General features: G+C 44.1%; 1 protein-coding gene across 3 annotated transcripts in view; it reads right to left on the bottom strand.

The window, feature by feature from the left end:
• trpc1 (transient receptor potential cation channel, subfamily C, member 1) overlaps positions 1–22,134 on the bottom strand; it is a 94,653-nt gene that overhangs the window by 22,270 nt on the left and 50,249 nt on the right. For all 3 annotated transcript variants that reach the window (XM_078564200.1, XM_078564201.1, XM_078564202.1), the window contains 2 exons: positions 16,117–16,256; positions 10,781–10,924 (listed from right to left, as the gene is read on the bottom strand). In XM_078564200.1, coding sequence (XP_078420326.1) covers positions 10,781–10,924; positions 16,117–16,256 — 284 coding nt within the window. The remainder of the gene's footprint in view (positions 1–10,780; positions 10,925–16,116; positions 16,257–22,134) is intronic.

Here is a 22,134-nt window from a genome sequence, read left to right as displayed (position 1 = left end):
CCTTAGGTATGCGACTGTCTTCCACCTTGCGAACATGCCCAAGCCAGCAAAATTGCCTCTGCTTGATGAGTGCCAACATACTTGGGAACTTTGCCTTTGAGAGGACTGCCACATTCGTGATTTTGTCCTTCCATGAGACACCCAGAATTCCCTGTAAAGTTAGTGAAGATGAAAGTTTCCATTCTTGATTGCTGAAAGTTATCCCTGTTTCACAGCCATATAACAAGGTGCTGAGAATACAAACCTTGTAAACCAGCACCTTGGTCCTATGGGGTCAGCTTGATGTCATTCCATGCACAAGTCATGAGTCAGCCAAAGGTGGTAGCTACTTTCCCTGTGCACGTATCAAATTCTGCATCAAGAAACAGATTGTCTGCCACTGCAGACCCTTGGTAGCAGCATTTGCTAACCACTTCCAACAGGGTGTTATTTTGTGTGATCAAAGGCAGAGATGTGACGCTCTGTCCCAAACCTACAGGTTTCTTGATGCTTATAGTCAGGGGGAACAAGCTACAGGCATGGGAGAGGCAGCTGCGTTTCCATGTGAGTGACTAGCACGGCATCATCAGTGTTGAGCAGTTCTCTGATCAGATGTGCAGTATTTTTGTCTTCAATTTGAGTCTGGATGGATTATAGAGCTTGCCTTCTGACCTAGTGTGCAGGTAAACGCCTTCCATATGTGCAGGGAAGGCGAAGGCATGAAGGAGCAAACAAAGTAGGGGCCAGGACACAGCCTGTTACACTCCATTCTTCACCCAGCAACTGTCGAAGTGGTGCCATCAAACTGTACAGTGCAGTGCATATTGTCATGAAAGGAACGGATGAGACTGAGGAGCTTTGGTGATTTTCCCCAAAATCTTATAGAGCCCTGCCCTGCTGATGGTGTCAAACACTTTAATGAGATCTATGAAAGTAAGGTAAAGAAATATATCCTGTTCCCTACTTCTTCTTCCTCCTGGGCAGTCACTTGGGATCCAGGATGACTTGCTTCCATCCTGTTCAATGGGTTCTGAGATGGCTGATAAGTCCAAAGTGCGATCTGCAGGTTCTGCCACATCGGACCTGATGGTCTTTTTAAAATTCTTTCACAGGGTGTGGGTGTCGGTGGCTAGACCAGCATTTTTTGCCCATCCCTAATTCCCCTCGAGAAGGTGATCGTGAGCTGCCTTTTGAACTGCTGCAGTCCATGTGGTGTAGGTACACCCACAGTGCTGTTAGGGAGGGAGTTCTAGGAATTTGACCCAGCGACAGTGAAGGAACGGCGATATATTTCCAAGTCAGGATGGTGAGTGGTTTGGAGGGGAACTTGCAGGTGATGGTGTTCCCTAGCATCTGCTGCCCTTGTCCTTCAAAGTGATAGAGGTGGTGAGTTTGGAAGGTGCTGTCGAAGGAGCCTTGGTGAGCTGCTGTAGTGCATCTTATAGGTGGTACACACTGCTGTCACTGTGCATCATTGGTGGTGGTGGGAGTAAATGTTTAAGGTGGTGGATGGGGCGAATGAATGTGGATGGGGTGCCAATCGAGCAGGCTGCTTGGTACTGGATGGCGTTGAGCTTCTTGAGTGTCGTTGAAGCTGGACTCATCCAGGCAAGTGAAGAGTATTCAATCACACCCCTGATTTGTGCCTTGTAGATGGTGGACAGGTTTTGGGCAGTCAGGAGGTGAGTTACTCTCTGCAGGATTCCCAGACCCTGACCTGCTCTTGTAGCCACAGTATTTATATGGCTAGTCAAGTTCAGTTTCTGGTCAATGTTAATCCCCAGGATGTTGATAGAGGACAATTCAGTGATGGTAATGCCATTAAATATTCAGGGAAGATGATTAGATTCTCTCTTGTTGTTCTCATTGCCTGGCACTTGTGTGGTGTAAGTTAATTGCCACTTATCAGCCCAAGCCTGAATGTTGTCCAGGTCTTGCTGCATATGGACATGGACTGCCTCAGTATCTGAGGAGTTACAAATGGTGTTCAACATTGTGTAATCATGAATGAACATCCTCATTTTTGACCTCATGATGGAGGGTAGGTCCTTGATGAAACAGCTGAAGATGGTTGGGCCTTGGTCACTATCACAAGGAATTCCTGCAGTGATGCCCTGGGAATGTGATGATTGACCTTGAACCACCACAACCATCTTCCTTTGTGCTAGGTACAACTCCAACCAGCGGAGAGCTTGCCCCCTGATTCCCATTGACTCCAGTTTTGCTAGGGCTCCTTGATGCCACACTCAGTCTAATGCTGTCTTGAGATCAAGGGATGTCACTCTCACCTCACCTCTTGAGTTCAGCACTTTTGTCCAAGCTTGGACCAAGGCTGTAATGAGGTCAGGAGCTGAGTAGTTGTAGCAGAACGCAAACTGAGCACCAGCGGGCAGGTTATTGCTAAGAAAGTGCTTGATGATAGCACTGTTGATGACGCCTTCCATTACTTTATTGATGATTGACAGCAGACAGATGCAGTGGTAATTGACCAAGTTGGATTTTGCCCTGCTTTTGTGGACAGGACAATTTTTCACATTGTCAGGTGGACTAGAATATCTTGTAGCTGGACTAGAATATCTTGTAGCTGAATTAGCATATCTTAGCTAGGGGTGCGGCTAGTTCAGGAGCACAAGTCAGTACTATTCCTGAAATGTTGTCAGGTACCATAACTTTGCAGTATCTAGTGGATTCAGCCATTTCTTGATATCAAGTGGAGTGAATCGAATTGGCTGAAGACTGGCATCTGTGATGCTGAGAATTTCTGGAGGAGACTGAGATGGATCATCCAGTCAGCACAGTCATGAGGTTCAGAGTCGATGTTGAGACTGCCAGGGAAACTCTCTCCTGACTGTATACCACTGTGCAGCTACCTCTGGTAGGTCTGTCCTGCTGTTGGGACAGAACTGGGATGGTGATGGTGGTGTCTGGATATTTTTTTTAAGGTATAATTCTGTGAGTATGACTATGTCAGTCTTTTGCTTGACTAGACTGTGGAACAATTCCCAATTCTGGCACAAGTCTGCAGTTGTTTTTAAAGAGGACACTTAGGTTTTCCAGGGCTGGGTGTGCCATTGTCATTTCAAGTGCATAGGTCAATGCCGAGTCATCTGTCTGTTTTCATTCCTTAGTTTTCTGTAGTGGCTTGATACAACTGAGTGGTTTGCTAGGCCATTTCAGAGGGCATTTAAGAGTCAACCACATTGCTGTGGGTCTGGAGTCACACGTAGGCCAAACAAGGTAAAGATGCCAGATTTCCTTCCCGAAATGACATTAGTGAACCAGATGGGTTTGGTGCGTGAAGGGTCAGGTAGATGAGTTGTTTGTTGGTTTGTGTCCGAGACCTCAACTTCGTCTCTGCCAGCGCTAGACAATGTCTCTCAATGTGTTTGGCGCCTTCCCAAATGCACCTTCTCCATTTTGGTCGGTCACAAATGAGGGACTCCCATGAATCAGGAGGAATGTTTGACCTCTTCAGGGGTGCTTTGAGGACATCCTTAAAGCATTTCTGATGTTCAGTTGGGAGTCTCCTTCCACAACCGAATTCCAAGTAGAGCAGTTGCTTGGGGAGTCTGGTGTTAGGCATATGAACGATATGTCTTGCCCAGCAGAGCTGGTTTTGAGTGATTAGTGCCTCAATGCTGGGCATGTTGGTTTGGGAGAGGGCAATGCTGTTGGACCACCTTTCTTGCCAATGGATTTGAAGGATCTTGTGAAGGCACTGCTGGTAGTTCTTCTCCAGTGTGTGAGGGAATCTGTATTCTAAACTCGGAGCTCCAGCACAAGTGCAGAGCACAGCAGGGATACAGGCTGCACATGCTTGGTTTCTGGCATTCCTTCACAGCTGCAAGTATCAGGACGTGTGCCTGTGTGGTGGTGTAGCACGAAACAATGACCACAGGACTGGGGTGTGGCGCAAAAACAGAGCCCACATGACAAGAGGAGTCTGGAGCTAAAGAGGCAACAGAAGGTTGCCAGCTCTGTGCAGCTGAAGTACTGTGATTACTTGCAACTGGCGCTCAGAGACACCCAGGAGCGATAATTGTTCAGTGTAGTTGGGGAGATTGGGGCTTGGGGAAGCCCAAAAGTGCTGTTGGCAGTAGCGTGGCTCAGGAACTGGGACTGTGCCTGTGTTGTGTTTAGATGCTGGGGTGTAGACTGGCCAACACACGGGGACAGTCTCAGTAGTCGGTCAGCTCAGCTAGAAAAGAAACCAAAAATGGCGGACCTGGGAGCAGACTGGGAGAAATTTGGAATAGTGTGCCTTTTGGGTGAGGATTGTACCATGGAACCCAGCTGGAGTACAGCTGCTACCGACGGGCGATCAGACTAGCTCTTTGAAGGCAAGGAGCTGAAATTCCTTGTGAGGAAGACAAGAATGTTTGTGACCGTCACTGATGATTGACATCTGGGTGGATTGTTGAGAAATTCAGGAGACCTGTCTTGGTTGCGTGTGCCATTTAATGTGCAGTTTGCCTGTTTAATTAATTTGCCTGTTTAATTTAATTAATGTTTACCTCATGTTAATTTTGGATATTTGGATAGTGTTGATTGTTTGCTTTGTTAACTTGTGTATAGTAACATTTCTTCTATTTGTTTAAAACTGTGGAATCTTGTGGCTTTTTTCTTTTAGTGAGTAATCAGGATTTCTGATTTTGTTTACTTTAAAACAAAAGTTTCTGGTCCTTAAATGGGTTGTAACAAAATTTGGGGGTCCGGTCTGGGATTGTAATAAGTAGGCACCTGTTACCTACATTTCTGTCACAGTTGACGTATGGAGAAGATCATTTCCACCATAAAACTGCCAGCACGGAAACCACATTGTGCATTTGGATAGACTCAGTCTACAAATGGATAAAGTCTTTTAAGCATGACCCTAGTCAAAGCCTTCCCAGTGACACATAGGAGTGAGATGTCCCATGTAGTTGTTGCAATCTCTTCTGTTTTTGTATAATGTGAGATTTTGGTATCATGACTGACCTGTGGAACAGATCCTACTTCCAACAGAGAAAGAGGTCATGAAAGAGTGACAGTTGATGGGACTTTTAGCAGTTTGACTGGAATTCCATCCTTAGTGGGTGCCTATCTGTTTGCTAAGCAATCAATAGCCTTTTCAAGCTCAAGAGATACAAGAACATAAGAAATAGGAGCAGGAGTAGACCATGTGGCTCATCTAGCCTGCTCCTTGATGCAATAAAAATCATGGCTGATCTTGGGCTTGAATTCCAATTTCCCATCTGCTCCCCACATCTCTTAATTCCCCGAGGGACCAAAAATCTGTCTATTCCAGCCTTAAATGTATTCAATGATGGACCATCCACAGTTCTCTGGAGTAGAGAATTCCAAAGATTCACAACCTTTTAAATGAAGTAATTCCTCCTTATCTCAGTCCTAAATGATTGGATCCTTATTCTGAGGCTGTGCCCCTGTGTTTTAGATTTCCCAACCAGCAGAAATAATCTCCCAGCATCTACCATATCAAGCCCCTTCAGAATTTTGTAAGTTTCAAGGAGATCGTCTCTCATTCTCCAGAGGATATAAGCCCAATTTACTTAGTCTCTCATCATAGGATAACCCTCTCATCCCAGGGACTAATTTAGTGAGCATTCACTGTACCACCTCCAATGCAAGTATATCCTTTCTTAAATATAGAGACCAAAACTGGGCACAGTATTTCAGATGTGGTCTCACCAAAACCCTGCACAACTGTAACAAGACTTCTTTATTCTTGTACTCCAATCCCCTTGCAATAAAGGCTAACATGCCAATTGCCATCCTAATTGCTTGCTGCACCTGCATGCTAACTTTCTGCGTTCCTTGCACCAGCATACCCAAGTCTCTTTGAACATCAACACTCACAAGTTTCACACCTTTTAAAAAATATTCTGCTTTTCTATTCTTACAACCAGAGTGAATAACTTCACACTTCCCTAAGTTATACCCTATGCCATCTTGTAACCTAGCCGTCTTTATCTCTTTGCAGCCTCTCTTGACCTCCCCACAACTTACCTTCCCACCTAGCTTGGTATCATCAGAAAACTTTGATACATTACTCTCTGTCTATTCATCTAAGTCACTAATATAGATTGTAAATAGTCGAGGCCCCAGCACAGCTTCTTGCAGCACTCCATTCTCATTATCTGCCAACTTGAAAAGTTCAGTTTTATGCCCAGTTTCTGCTTTCTATCTGTTAACCAATCTTCTATTCATGCTAATATATTATCCCCAACTCCATGCATACTTATCTTGCCTATTAACCTTTTGTGTGGCACCTTATTGAAAACCTTTTGGAAATCCAGGTATACTATATCTACTGGTTCCCCCTTATCTACCTTACAATCAACATCCTAGGGGTTATCATTGACTAGAAACTGAACTGGACTATCCATAAAAATATTGTGACTACAAGAGCAGGTCAGAGGCTAGAAATCCTGCAGCATGTAACTCATCTCCTGATTCCCCAAAGCCTGTCCACCATCTACAGGGCATAAGTCAGGAGTGTGATGGAATACTCTCCACTTGCCCGGATGAGTGCAGCTCCAACAACACTCAAGAAGCTTGACACCATCCAGGACAAAGCAGCCCACTTGATTGGCACCCTATCCACAAACATTCACTCCCTCCACCACCGACACACAGCGGCAGCAATGTGTACCATCTACAAGATGCACTACAGGAACTCACCAAGCCTCCTTAGACAGCACCTTCCAAACTCACAACCTCTACCATCTAGAAGGACAAGGACACCTGACACATGGGAACACCACCACCTGCAAGATCCCTCCAAGCCATTCACCATCCTGACTTGGAAATATATCACCATTCCTTCGCTGCCGCTGGGTCACATCCTTGAGCTCCCTCCCTAACAGCACTGGAGTGTACCCATGCCACACAGACCATAACGGTTCAAGAAGGCAGCTCACCACCACCTTCTGAAGGGCAATTAGGGATGGGCAATAAATGCTGGCCTTAGCAGTGATGCCCATATCCCATGAATGAATAAAAAAATCCTCAAAAAACTCTATTAAATTTATCAAACAAGATATCCCTTCAGTAAAACCATGTTGAATTGCTCTAATCATACTATGCTGCATTGTTAAGACTTCCTTAATAATAGATTCCACCATTTTCCCAACAACTGATGTTAGGCTAACTGACCTGTAATTCACTGTTTTCTTTCTCCCTCCCTTCTTGAAAAGCAACATAACATTGGACAACTTCCAATCTAATGGGACCATTCCTGAATCTAAGGAATTTTCAGAAATCATAGCCAGCACATCCACTATCTCTGTAGCTATCTCTTTTAGACCCCTAGGGCGTAGGCCATCAGGTCCTGAGGATTTGTCAGATTTTAGTCCCTAAATTTTCTCCAATACTATTTCTCTGCTGATATTAATTTCCTCACTCTTTTTAGCCCTAGATTACCATCAATTTCTGGTATGAAACTTGTGTCTTCTACAAAATATCTGTTCAGTGCATCTGCCATTTCCTCATTCCCCATGGTAATTTCTCCTGCCTCTGCTTCTAAGGGACCAATGATTACTTCAGTTACTCTCTTCCTTTACATATACTTATAAAAGGATTCTTCATCTAACTCAACCATGGCAGGAAACACAAAAAGGCAAATGTATGTTATTAGGAGTCAGCATTTTCCCACTTTCCATAGACCAAGTGAAAGAGCCCTACTAAAATTGAACCACTGGACCACAAGTTTTACTTTTCCTTTTTCTTTCTGTGGATAGTGCCGGTCTGCTTCACAATTTCCCACAGTAACGTGATTGCCAACCATGAGCTCACCACGTGAGGAATCCTAGGCACAGATCAGGGTCCGTTCACTTTGCTGCTGTAGTCCTGAGAGAAATCCTTCAGCATTGGTTAGGATTGTGGCGCCTGACAAAAAGTTAGTGAGTAGCTGCTGTATATGTCAAGTCTCTGATTTTACTCAGGTTGCCAGAGGCAGCACTAAATGGAAACAAAGCTCTGCCCAAAAGTTGAGATGGAAGGTGAAAAGTATCAAAAGGATAAACTAAGATTACTAAAACCAGGAACCTGAGTTACAGTTTGAAACTCAATTATAGACATTTTGTTTTGATGATGCTTTTTGCTTATTATGAAGATGTGACAGGTCAGTCGTGGGGAATGGGGCACTTCTCTACTTTTAGCACTCTTCAGTGAGGCTGGAATATACAGGGTCTGTGGAAGGTCACCTAATCTGCATTGGGGTTACAGGTATTCGTGCCACTGGGTTGCATCTCGGGCACCTGCCTGCTCCCACAGGCCAGGAGGTCCCTGCTTCCACGTGGGCTGGAGGCTCGTATGCCTCTTTTCTATAGATGTACCAGTCTATGCAAGGCTAATAACAGCCAACATAGGGAATCCATGACTCTCTCTCCATCTCATTTGGTTGGAGGCTCTGCTCTTTCAGGAATTCCTGAGACCCAGAATATCTTCTAGCCTTAACATCTCATTGCGCTAGAGTTACAGCTGAGGACTTTGGACCCCAATATGCTAGTCCCAGCATCAGAATGGCCTGCCATATTATTCTAACGGCGTATTTATTTTCTTGCATTCGCTCTGTGAATGGCTTCGTTAAATGAAACAGCTAATTTGTTATTCTTTATATTGTGTGTGCTAGAGTTTACTGTGATTTTTATCTTTACATTGTGTATACTACAGTATGTTTTGATTTTTAAGGTTTATTGGAAATTCTGAACAGCATGGTGTTCTTAAGTTATGCCTGCTATAAATGAGTCAAAATGCAGAAAGAATTTGCATTTAAATTGCCCCTTTCACGAGCTCAGGACATCCCAAAGTGATTCACGGTAAACAAAGCACTTTGGAAGTGTAGTCAGTGTTGTAATGTATGGAAGAAATCATAGCCAATTTGCACTTTTTTTTTCCCACTCATTTACGGGATGTGGGCTTCGGTGGCTGGGCCAGCATTTATTGCTCATCCCTAGTTACCCTTGAGAAGGTGGTGGTGAGCTGTCTTCTTGAACCGCTGCAAATCATGTGGTGTAGGTACACCCACAGTGCTGTTAGGGAGTTCCAGGATTTTGATCCAGCGACAGTGAAGGAACTGCGATATATTTCCAAGTCAGGATGGTGAGTGACTTGGAAGGTTCTACAAACAGAAAAGGGATAAAGGAGCAGATAATCTGATTTCATGATGTTGGTTGAGAGAAAAGTGTTGGCCTGGGCATGAGGAAAATTCCTCTGTTCCTTTCCAAATAGTGCCATAGATCGTTTATGACCACCGGAGAGGCTGGACAAGGTCTCCTTTAAAGTCTTATTTGAAAAAAGCACCTCCAACAGTGTAGGTACTCGCTCTTTTTTTATGGGCCTACTCTGGATCACCTGAGAATGTTCCTCAACCTTACCATGCAGGTAAGAAGATTGACATTTTTTTCAAAAAGATCAGTCAAATTCTTTGAAATACATTACTTGTTTTTATAAAATGGGTGGAGTATATTGAATAGAAAGTACTTCCTCTGGACTTTCTTTCCCATCAATAGCTTTTTTTTTTGTATTTAGTTGGTGCTTAGCTTAAGAGTTACAGTCTAGAATGTATTTACTTTTGTGTCTGTCCTACTTCCAATCAATTGATTTAAAAGCGATGTTTACCCAAATTCAAAACAAATGCAGCCACAAGTTAGTTAGCTGCTCCGAAAGGGAATATAATGTACAATCAGCGCAATATAGGTGAAATTTCAGTAAAGGGGGTAGCCCTATCAAAGCTGAAAACACTGCAAGATTAATATGCCCTTTGCTCCTTCATCACAATATAGTGTTGTCATCTTATTTTAGCAGTCAGTTACTAAGATATAACTTGTCTCATTTATGAGCCAAAACTTTGTGGAAGGTCACATGTGGTAGTACAGCTACAGAAACTCCTTAGACAGAAAAATGGTAAAGCTCGCTCAAAGACCACAAAATCATCGGAGCTTTAGGTGTGAAATTTAGCCAGTCTCAAAATATTTGCAGTGCAAATATTTTTAGGTTAACAGTGCTGGCTGTATAAACTGTTGATTTCAAACTGACTAAAGGTGATGGCAGGAGTACCTGTGGACAATGTCTGTACTGTTTCCCTCTGAGATTTAGAATTCAGGTCAGGCTGGTGCTCACAAATCAAAAATGGCAAACAGAAGCATATGTAGATGAATGGCATTATCTGATTATTGTACCACTTTGTTGTGCAGGTTAAGTGTGTATCTTTTATTCTACACAGCTCCCTTATCGCTGCAACGTAATGGAGACAAGATGCACATGAGATTTCCAGCTGTGAGGCGGAGAAGGAAATCAGAGTGCAAACATATACCAATTTTTCAGACCTCCTGACCAGGAAGTACTGGCAGACGAGTGGGATCAGGTTTCCTGTCCACCTTCTTGGCCAACAGTGTGTGGTGCAGAGAAGAAAAAGTGACAAAAAAATGAATTTTTAAAAAAAAAAACCCTTTAATTATGTAAGATAGGAAGAGGGGAAATTAAGAAACAATAATCAGAAAGTGAAGAAGCAAGGTTGCTATGGTGCAATGCGCTACCACACAAAACAATTCAATGTTGCTTTGCACATGCAGTATCTCAGCTGTGCTACTGGTAGAAACAAAGAAGGGCGGTCCAGGCACTGCCCTATTGGGAGAGAAGGCAAATTAAAGAAAAACAAATCACCCAGAGCCATCTCTCGTATATCCCAACAACTGGTTTTAGAGTATTATTAACAAAGACCTGGAGCTGGACACATGCCCACACTTTCAAACACTGTGTATTCTACCGCCACAAAAATTCGATAATGTGAATGCATTACCTGCAAAGGTCCCAGGGTGGAACTAGTCGTGTACACAAAGAAAAGCCGCAGGTAACTGAGAATGTTGCCGAAAGCGAACAGACCCTCTGCCACTAAAGTGGGGTGGAAAGCATCCCAATCCTTCCTGTCTCCAATTGCATGAAACTAGAGAGACATTGGAAAAGTTCATAGCTTTCATGAGAATAACATGATTTAGAGATCACTCTTATGTTTTTTTTAAAAATTATAACAAATATACCTGAAGTACTCTTCTGTGACATCCTACTTTTCAAAAAATAATGAAGAATAATTGTTGTAAAATTTGGTCGCTCATTAATATATTTTTAGTCTGAGAGGTGAAGCTTTCTCTGCAGTGCAGAGTTGGAATTCTTTAATAAATAGTCCTCTATAAATCTGAGTTACTAATGCAAAGAAACCACAAACAGTAAAAAAAAATGGAAAATTTTAAATTAAAATTGCTACACTCTTTGGGTGAGGAAACTAGAACTGTAGTGCCTCCATTTTACATACTAGATCTGGCATGCATAAACAAGCGAGAGTGGAATCCCCTTAAGCACAAAACTAGATCTGTGCTCTTTTCATTATTTTTGCCCACCCCTTTTCAATAAATATGTGAGCCCTGGAGCAGAGAATGTGTGTGCCCATCAAAACCGGGGTTAGGTGTTTGCTTTGTGGTTCCTGCAGTAATGCTTTCTGATCTCCAATGCACCTAAATTTAGGGCTAGTTTTGTACAACCATCACTTTCATTTGAATCAGGTCTCATCTGGCACAACCTTCAAAATTATGTTTAAACATTCAACATAAATGGACAGTATTTGATTTCTGCACCACATTTTCAGCGCTACCATGTTGGCATATTGAGATCGGTTCCTCAGTACAGCAACTTTGTGCTGCCTCTTCATTCCAATGAGTTCAATGTCCAACTAATGTTAACCATGTTATTGAGTGGCTGGACGCATCAGTAAAGGGCATATATCATGAAAGGCTAGCACCACTTAAAGCTAGCATTGCTTAAAGCTAGCCTGAACCTCAAAGAGGAGGGGCATTGTGGCTGCAGCAGATGTTGGCAATCATGCCGGAACTGATTCTGACCTGGTAGATGTTGAAAAATGGCACAACATGAGAGAGTGCAGGCTCCAAGTTTTTTGGGCGTTACACTGGAGGTATTGGTGGAGGAGGAAGGGGAATGAGGGAGAGATGCCCTGTATCTGCAGGGTGCAAGGAAGCCCTCCAGACACATGATAAGAGCAAAAGGCCGTGGGTGTCAATGCCTTGAGAACCTGGAAGCACTGCATCAAGAGGTTCAATCATCCTCACCTGAGTGGTCAAGGTCAGTGAGCATATCTTCCGATGTCATAGCTTACCAACTGTACCACTAGCCTCAGATACTGCTCAATTAACCACATCCCCATCATTTGCCTACTAACTAGCACCCATGCCTGATATTCCTATGCTCCACCACATCCTTACACACTTAGCACACCTACATGTCACAGATTGAGCACAGCGGAATTTAATTCCCCTCTATCCTGGGAGCTGGCTAGGAGGCAGGTGGCAGAGAGGATCTGTAGAATCAAGAGGAAAGGAGGGAGGAAAAGTGCCCGTTGCCTTCCTGATTCCCACCTGATAAAGTCAGGGGTGGGCAAGGTCAAGAATGGCCTTCCCACCCGGATGCCAATTGAGGCTCTTAAGTAGCCAATTACATAAAAACTTGCGGCCTTCCTGAGGGCGATGGGCCCTCCTGATTGGGCACCCTGTGGTGCATGGGAGGATCCCTGGTGGCAAATGACGCGCCTGATGAAAGGGTCCCACCTGCCCTCGATGGGGCCTGCCTAACTGACCCTGGAAGTGGTGGCCACTGTTGGGACTTCAGCAGTCCCCGGAGCAGCAGCCTGACTGGTCCCCACGAGCCCAATCCACTCACCTGTGTTCCAGAGTCCCCACCATGATTGCTGGTTTGGGGACTCTTGCAGTCCCAACAGTGGCCACCACTCCCAGTGGCACTGCTGGAACAGAAGAGCTGCCAGTCCTCTGATTGACCAGCAGCTCTTGGAGGCGAGCTCTTTGCCTTTAAAGGCACGGGAGCCCCGTTGGCAAGCAGTGGGGTTGCCCCAAGCTTTCTAGCTGGCAGAAGGGGCAACTGCTGTGACCATTAAATTCAGTCAGCTATTTAACCATGACAACCAAATCACCCAAACAGATCACATGGCACTCAATGAAACACATTACTCTATGTTGCAGGACACGGCGATTCACACCCAGGGCTAACAAGGGAGGGATAGGTCTGTCTATATATCCTTGCCTCCATGGAGGAGAAAGTATTGATCATTACTGGGACGGACAATGCTGAGGCCGTGGCCAGCAGCAAGGCTCAAATCATTAAAGATGATGTTATCCTCGTACCTGATCCTTCTTCTCACATCCTGCCTCCCAATGATTTACTTGCTGCAGATGGTGTTTCTGCACCACATACTTTCCTCACCCACCCTACCCCCAACACCCCACCTCCCCATAACCTTACCATTGTGCCTTTCTCTTTTCTGATACCCAACCTGACCAGACAGTGGAGGAACAGCAAGACGACAGTGTTGATGAAGACACGCCTTCACTTGATTTCACACTGGCAGCCACCAGACACAATTCTGACACTACGCGTAACTGACACTACGCGTAACCTAGGGGATGGCTTAGAGGCAATATCTGCAGGGAGTGAGACATTGGACACAAGTAGCCTTTAGCTGGGGCAGGGGGTAAGATCACACAGGTGCCAGCTCACTGAAGGGCACGGTCACACAGGGGATATGCTGCAGAGAACTCAGATGAGCATGTCAATGGTGCAGCCTACAGAAGAACACTGACGGGTATGAACAATAAAATGCTTGGGGCATTGGGAACTCTGCCAGAAAACCTGCAGTCGATGCCAAGGAGCATAGTTGCATCTAGGACAAAGTTGGCACAGAAATTTGTGCAGAACTTGGGGCCCTTCCTTTCCAAGTTGGAAGTAACAGCCAATTTTTTTTTTTGGCTCTTTCATGGGATCTGGGTGTCGCTGACAAGGTCAGCATTTATTGCCCATTCCTAAACTGAGTGGTTTGCTAGGCCATTTCAGAAGGCAGTTAAGAGTCAACCACATTTCTGTACACCTGGAATTACATATGAACCAGAACAGTTAAGGATGGCAGGTGTCCTTCCATACAATGAACCTGATGGGATTCTACAACAATCTGGTAGTTTCATGGTCACCATTACCGATGTTAGCTTTCTTAAAATTCAGATTTATTTGATAAACTGAGTATAAATTCCCCAAAATACCATGGTGGGATTTGAAATCACTTCCCAGATTATTGGTCCAGACCCCTGGATTACTAATCCAATGACACAATACACTGACAACTGTAACCACTAAAATCTATTCGCAGATTTATGGACCCAATCATGATAATGGCAACTCATGACCCATGTCCCAATTTTTATTGCAGCATAAGCACCTAACGTTTAAATGCTGCCATAGAAGCTCAGGCTGATACCACAATGGCAATGAGCAAAGGGTGTGCAGGCTGTCACAACAAACCAGCATACTGCCCTCCAACAGGTTGCCAGGATTGCTGAGACACTGCCCTAGATTCTTGGCAGTGGCTGCATAGAGCAAAAAAACTGCTGTCCTCTCTCTGGAAAACAGCATTGGTCCTCCCAGAATTCTGTCCGTCCACCCGCCCATCAGCCAGCCCTGATGCTGCCATTCATGCTGAGATGGTATAGTCTGTAGTCAAGCCTCCTAGACCCAGAGCTGCGTGATGCATTCCTCCAAGGCCACCTGCAGTCTCCCCCATTGCAAGTCAGCTCAATCCTCCCCAAATGTGGACTTGCCATTCTCACCTGTACGACTATGGGAACTGCGTCGCAGAAGTCCAGCACTTGCCCATTGGGAAGGGATGAAAATCTAAAGGAAAACCATTCTTGCACTTTCTGCACACTATCAGTTATGTACAACATTGGTATAGGTCCGGTAACAAGTCTATGTGCTGACCTTCTAAACAGTGAAAGGGTATAATGCAAGGAGACAGAAGGGGGAAAAAAGGACAAAGCAAGATTTTTAAAAGTTAGGCTACTAATAGTTAAAATCATTGACTGGAATTCTTACAAGGTGACTCAAAAATCTGTACAGGCGATTCTGAGAAAATTCTGAGCAGTGACTCATTGCTTTCCGACAAGAGAGGAAAATATTGGAGGACAAGTCAATCCAGACTGCAGCCACATTCCTTCTTGTGGCTGGTTACACAATAGCTTTGGCAGAACGCCCATGGACAGATCACCTGTCTACCCTCACTGCAGGAGAAAGGAGAGGGTTCTGTGAAAAATTTTATAATGGATGAACAGTGCATTAAAAAAACGGTCGGGCAGAACTTCGTGGAGTGGCAATCACAGTTGGATTGCTCCTTTTCACTTACACAGGTCAGGAGTTGCACATTTCTCGCTCGCTCCTCTGGCCCGAGCCTGGTGAGAAATGTGCAGCGTACCTGGTTCCTGTGTCCTTCTATTGCAGGGCAACAACATTGGGGAAAGTGAGGCCACACCCCCTTTCTACAGCACTCGTTGTGGTGAAGCAGATAAGTTTAAAGGTCCCAGCCACTTTGAGAAGTCAGGGAGAAGGTAAGAGTGTAAGGTAGGTGTGTTGGGGCAGGGGGCTGAGCGCGGGGGTTAGTTGGTGGGGGGAGATGGGGGTATTCCGGGAACGGGGGTGTGGTTGGGGGGCGGGGGTATAGTCAGGGGGTGGGGGTGTAGTTGGAGGGATTGGAGGGTAATCGGGGGCGGGGGCGGCGGGGGGGGGGGTTTAGTCAGGGGGATGGAGGGTAGTTAGGGAGTCCAGTCGGGGAGTGAGCAGTAGCATAATTACCCAGGGGTTAAGAACTGGTTTTAATCCTTATGACCTTTCCTGGGTAACTATTTTGCTATGAGAGTCAGAACCATCCAAAGTCTCCAATTTAAATCGAAGTATCTGATGGTTCCCAGTGCAGGGTAATTATCCACTGGAAGTTTAAACTTTGCGGACAATTCCTGTGCAGTCTTTGTGTGGGGACTTCTGGGGTTGCCCCTAGCGCATCTTCTGGGGTACCTTCAAGGTACGACTCCATTGGGAACAGAAGTTCTGGCCCAATATTTCCACTTGTCTATCAGTATATAGCACATTTAGACTATATAACACTGGCTTTATGATCAAATTCTCCTGCACTTATCTCATTTTTGACACATCTCCTCTCAGTCAATATAAGCAAGCAGTTCTCACATTCAAACAGAACCACAGACTCACCCTTCCCTCTACCCTTCTCTTGTTTACCTTATTATGAGCCACAACTTTGAGAGCAAATGTTGCTAAATACAAGGAGTTCATGACAAAACTGAGTTGATTTCGAGATTCCTCCATAAAATCTTCAAGTCCATCATACCACAGTCTCTTCACATCTGACCACACCATTCCTAGAGACAAATTATACATTAGCACATTCCAGAGAAGGAACGACACATTCAAACCACTGAGTCAACAATGTCTGTGTTTATCCACTACGTTCAGAGAATAATGACTGTGTTTCTCAGTGTCAAGACTGAATACTGGCAGTAATACTATCACTGCAATGCAACATTTCTCATTTTTTCTAAAAAGAACTACTCAAAACAGGAAGCACTTTATTGAAATTTATTGAAAATTGTCTGGATATTCTTTAAGGCTTATACAAATTACACAGCTTTCAATTTGGAGTTAAAACTGAACAGATCTACTGACAATATATTTTATTCACTGACTATTGATAGATTATTCGGCAGATTTTTATTCAATGTTTTTTGTCCCATTTACTTCATGCATTAAGGTGTAAGGACTAAGACTAATTTCCTGTTTGGCTCAACTTCCAGAATTACCTTAGTAACATCCCACCCAAAACAGCTGCTTTTTAAGAGTATGTTCACCAATGGCTACGCTCCATCTTCTCAACCTTCTTACTCCTCTTATGATTTTCTCCACTTATAGTTTCTTGCCTGGTCATACACCATCTGCCTCCAAGCAGTATCGAGATTCCTCCATAAAATCCTTGTTACGATCCTTCCTGCCTTCTAAGTCTCCTTAAAAAAATCTCTTGTGGCCATAGCTATAGTTACCTCTTTAAATTCTCCCTCTACAGAATCTATCTTTCCTCATGTGGAGTACTTTCAGATATTCTTTGATGTGAGGTTAGGCACGCAAATATAAGCTGCTGTTGTTGCCAAACCTCTCCTCTACAGAGCTTACTGCCAGTTTTTTAAATTCATTCATGGGTTATGGGCATCACTGGCTAGGCTAGCATTTATTGTCCATCCCTAATTGCCCTTGAGAATATGGTGGTGAGCTGCCTTCTTGAACTGCTGCAGTCCATTGGTGTAGGTACACCCATAGTGCTGTTAGGGAGGGAGTTCCAGGATTTTGACCCAGTGACTGTGAAGGAATAGCAATATATTTCCAAATCAGGATGGTGAGTGGCTTGGAGGAGAATTTCCAGGTGGTGGTGTTCCCATGTATCTGCTGCCTTTATCCTTCTAGATGGTAGTGGTCATGGGTTTGGAAGGTGCTGCCTAACGAGCCTTGGTGAGTTTCTGCAGTGTATCTTGTAGATGGTACATACAATGGAGGGAGTGAATGTTTGCGGAAGGTGTGCCAATCAAGCGGGCCGCTTTGTGATGGATGGTGTTGAGCTTCTTGAGTGTTGTTGGAGCTGCACTCATCCAGGCAAGTGGAGAGTACTCCATCACACTCTTGACTTGTGCCTTCTAGGTGGTGGACAGTGATGCTCTTAGCCAGCCACCAGGAGGGATACTGAAGACCCCCTGTGGACACTCTTTGTTTAACTTTCTCCTCATACCACCGGAGTTTTTGGTTCTCTATTTGATATTATCAGTGCATCGGCACACCTGAACATAGGGAGGGAATTAAAACTGTACCCCATCACACACAGTTTTGCAATCTATCCCACCACTCTAAAAGCAATACAACCAATTTATCCTCTCTGTGATTGCTTGTCACTATAAATATTAAACTGACAATTTGGAAAGGAAACAAGACAAGGAATATGCTTCTGATCACTGCAGGTAGTGTTATGACAGCTTGTGGTAGAGAGAAAACAATTTACGTTCTTGTATTATACTGAATATCAAAATTCAGACAGCCAGACATTTCAACCTACTCCGAGAACAAATTCTTAATTGGCACGTCTCTAGGTGTGATAACCATCCATAATTTCCAAACCTAATTTAACAAATGAGATTTTCAAAATGCTCAATAAAATCTACCAGAGAGAGGCTAAAGTCACTTCACATAAAGACTTAGGAAACAGAAAAGTGTTACCTGCATTTATATAAATACTAAAATTAAAATATAAATGATGCACACTGGTTAAAAGTGATATGAAAAGTAATTGTATTACAAGTTTAATACCATAACCGTGGTATAAAAAACACTTGAGTTTGAAAGTTCACTCCACAATGTGGAGCTGAGTATTTTGCAGATTTTTTTTTTTTTAAAAGCATTGCCAGGAACACACATTTGTTCATTTTGCTCTTTGGAAGCTCAAACTGTGTTATCCAAAAGCACCTGCATCAGAATACTGCTCAACTAACACACATAATTGGAACAAATAGTACACTCTGAGCCCAAGCATCTGTGGCCTTTGCAACTCCTGGGAGAACAGTAATGCCAGCAAAGAAGATGTTAATTCTAATTCACTGACAACTGCCCAGCTTAAAGCTAATGGCCTGAGAAGCAACCCAGCAATTCCCAGAGGTTAAAGCATGGATGGATAGCATACTCAGATATCTGGAAGGATATCTGCAAGCAAGTAACAGGCCTGTAAAAAAATAAGAAATAAGAATGAATATGTATAAATATAGGAAGTCAAAATTGTACAAAGCCAATCAAAATAAATTCCAAATGGCAAATATGGATTAAATGATCCAATAACCTGCTGGAATAGCAGCTCAAAAAAAAGTAATCAAAATATTTGAAGTTTGTAGGAACAGGACAGAAAGATGCATCACAGAGGGATTGAAGACCGGTTATACGTATCACGTATAAAGCTGACAATTACAATGTACTCAGTACGGTCACAGTCGTGGTGGAAACAATGCACTATTTGGGTAAACAATGCATAAGGTTAAAAGAAATTGTGCTGCTGCCAAAAGTACACAGCACTAAGGCTAAGAAATTGCTCTGTGACATTTCAAGGCGTGGAGTGGCATACTTGTCCAAAGACATCGGCCTGAAGCTCAATCCAAATTTGGCTTCGTTTTCAGAAAAATGGCAAACTGCAGACCCCAAGTCGAGGTCTTCTCACAATCAGCTGGCTCAGGACCCAAGCTGGGCCACAGGCGGGTGCTAGGAAGACAATTGGGGGGAGCAGTGAACCCAGGCCAGTAGCAGCCCGCAATATTGTTGTGGACACAGGAGCAGTAAAGAGCGCTCCGGATCTTCAAGCTTCCACATTAAGACAAGTAAATTTTTTTTTAAAAGACTTACTTTTTTTATTAACCAGCGGCCTTGAGCAATGTCTTTATGGCCCAGTGGATAGGCTGGAGTAGATCAAGAAAAAACTGAACAGAACATAGACAGTGCATGATTCACCCTGTTTTTGCAGAATTTGGGAACAGGGTTCCTAAAACATACTCTGATCCTAAATGCACTAGAACCTGATTAACATATTCAAAGGGCATAACATCATGTGTCGACATGCAACTTGGACACTCAAGAACACAAAAGATAAGAGTAGGAGCAGGTCAAATGGCCTGTCTAGCCTGCTCACCATTCAACATAATTATAGCTGATCTTGGGTTTCATCTCCACTTTCCCTCCCACTCTCCATATCCCTTGATCCCCTGAGGGACCAAAAATCTGTCTATTCCAACCTGTCAGGAAGACATAATAATACTCATAGTGTTATTTGAATTTATTGTAAAATTGAGTAATAGTGGGATGTGTCTATGGGTCTAAAAATGTGTGTGTGTGTTTGTGTGAGACTTAATTGAATTAGAGGCAGCTAGTCTGGGTGTTTTGATGTAAGAAGAGAAGTTAGGTTTGAAGTGTTAATTAGGTAAACGTGGGAAATTTAGAAACATAGGTGTCAAGGGAACATTTGCATTTTTAAATAAAGCAGACTAGATTGTTTTCAAAAGGGGTGAAATGTGTCACCTAGCCAGGTGAAGTTTAGAAAGAGTGTGTTTATTTTTCCTAAAGATTACTGGCAAAACTTAGTGCGTGAGAGGTTTTTACTATCAGAAAGATAAAGTCCAAAGACATAGTGAAACAATGGGAATTTGCATTCAAAGGCGAAAATATGTATAAAGGAGCAAAGGATACGTGTAAGGGTAGACAGTCTAAGATTCAACAAGTGTGAAGAGCCTTCAGCGTCTATGCCTTAAACTGCTGCCTTCAGGGACCGAAGTTAGAGAACTTACTTTGCATTTGACTATTCAGGGTATCATTTATTTTGACTGGGTCTTTTAAAATCGGTGTGTTTTACTGTTGCCTTAACAAAGGTGTAACTGGGAATCAGATTAACTAGGGGATTTAAAAATTATTGTAGCAGTGATTTGTAGATATATGTATGTGCTTACAATCTTTTCTTTTATTAATAAATGTTTAATTTAGTTTTATAAAAACCTCTTAAGACTTGGTGTTCTTATTATTACCGAATTTAAAGCCCGCATCTCGAAACATACAAACTGAAAATTAGTTGTGCCAGTTGTTTCAAGTTTCCCTCTGGGATTTGAACGGCTCAGCATTTACCATCTGCTGTGTCATAACACAGCCTTAAATATATTCAATGATGGAGGATCCATAAACCTCTGGGGTGGAGAATTCCAAAGATTCACAACCATTTCTGTGAAGAAATTTTTCCTCATCTAAGTCCTGAATGATCATCCCGCTTTCTTGAGGGGGGAATCGTCCCAGATTTGCACTAAGCGTGGTAGCAAGTGGGCAATGGCGGCTTTTCATGCTGCATTGTCCCAAACCCGCCGCATTAATTATGCATTCTCAGGGAACATGCCGTTTCCATGGCGGGCGGGCTCTCATGCACCCACCACGCCCTCATCTTGCCACTTCATCACACCGGGCGCCATATTTAAAGTGCAGCCGTGCGCACACCTCTCAGTGCTTCCAGCCCATGACTGCTGCAAAGAAGACATGAAAGGCAAAGAGACTGCAAGGGTTCCACTCACTGAATGTTCAGCTGGTCTGCGACCACCACAAACGCAGCCTACAGGTCTGCACATGATTCCCAGGGACCATCCATGACTCCTACATCCTTAGCAGGTCTCAGGTCCCTGACATCTTCCAGGGTCCAGAAACGCTGCAGGCTGGCTCCTCGCGGATAAGGGCTACTCACAGAGGACATGGCTGATGAAACCCATGCAGCAGCCTCAGACTGCTGCAGAGCGATGGTATAATGAGGCTCATGCCACGACCCGGACTTTGGTGGAATAAACGATAGGAATTTTGAAAATGATGTTCCAGTGCCTCGACAGGTCTGGTGGAACACTGAAATACAGTCCCCACATGGTGTCACGCATCATCAGCACCTGCTACTTGCTCCACTGGTGCTGCAATGTGGGGGGAGGACCTGGATAAGGAGGAGATGGAGAAGCTGCACGTCTCCTCCGATGAGGAGGATGTCAAAGGGGATGATCATGATGAGGTCCTCCAAGGTGAGGATGTCTGTTACACTGGCCAGATGAGGCAGGCACGCTTGGAAGGCCCTCGTAGCCGTAAGATTTGTGGAGGAGGATGATGACGAGCTGCATTGAGGACAGTCCTGACATCCTCACCTTGCATCTGTGAACGTTTGACTCCTGTGTAGCTGATGGCAGCGCACATACCCTCAGTGCTCAGGCTCATGTTATGGAAATGCAGTGGAGGCCCTAATAGTCGCTAGATTCCAGGAGGATGATGACAACATGCAGTGAGGACACTCCATAGATCTTCGCATAGCCTCTGAGAATGTCTGATGCCTGTCTGGCTGAGGACAGCTCGCTTGCGCTCTGTAATCAGGGTCATATCATGGAGACACAGCCGTGAAACTTTATATGCACCTGACCCTTTGTCAGCCTTCAGCACCTGACCCCTTCAGGAGCACAGCATCATTGGTCAGAGGTGCTGAAGAGATGGGGGGGGTCAGCCCCACCTCAAAGCTACTGAGAACACACAGAGACAATGACAGAACTCTGTAACACCTGCCCACAACATTCTGGCAGCATTGACAAACACCATCAAGGTGCAGGCATCACTGATGTGTCAAGGAAGTGTGAGGCCAGACTATCATTTTGGTCTGAAGGTTAC

This window comes from Cetorhinus maximus, chromosome 19, assembly GCF_964194155.1.
Source record: "Cetorhinus maximus chromosome 19, sCetMax3.hap1.1, whole genome shotgun sequence".
Taxonomy (NCBI): domain Eukaryota; kingdom Metazoa; phylum Chordata; class Chondrichthyes; order Lamniformes; family Cetorhinidae; genus Cetorhinus; species Cetorhinus maximus.
Note: the sequence above shows the minus strand (reverse complement) of the source record. Positions and strands in the feature narration are given on the sequence as shown.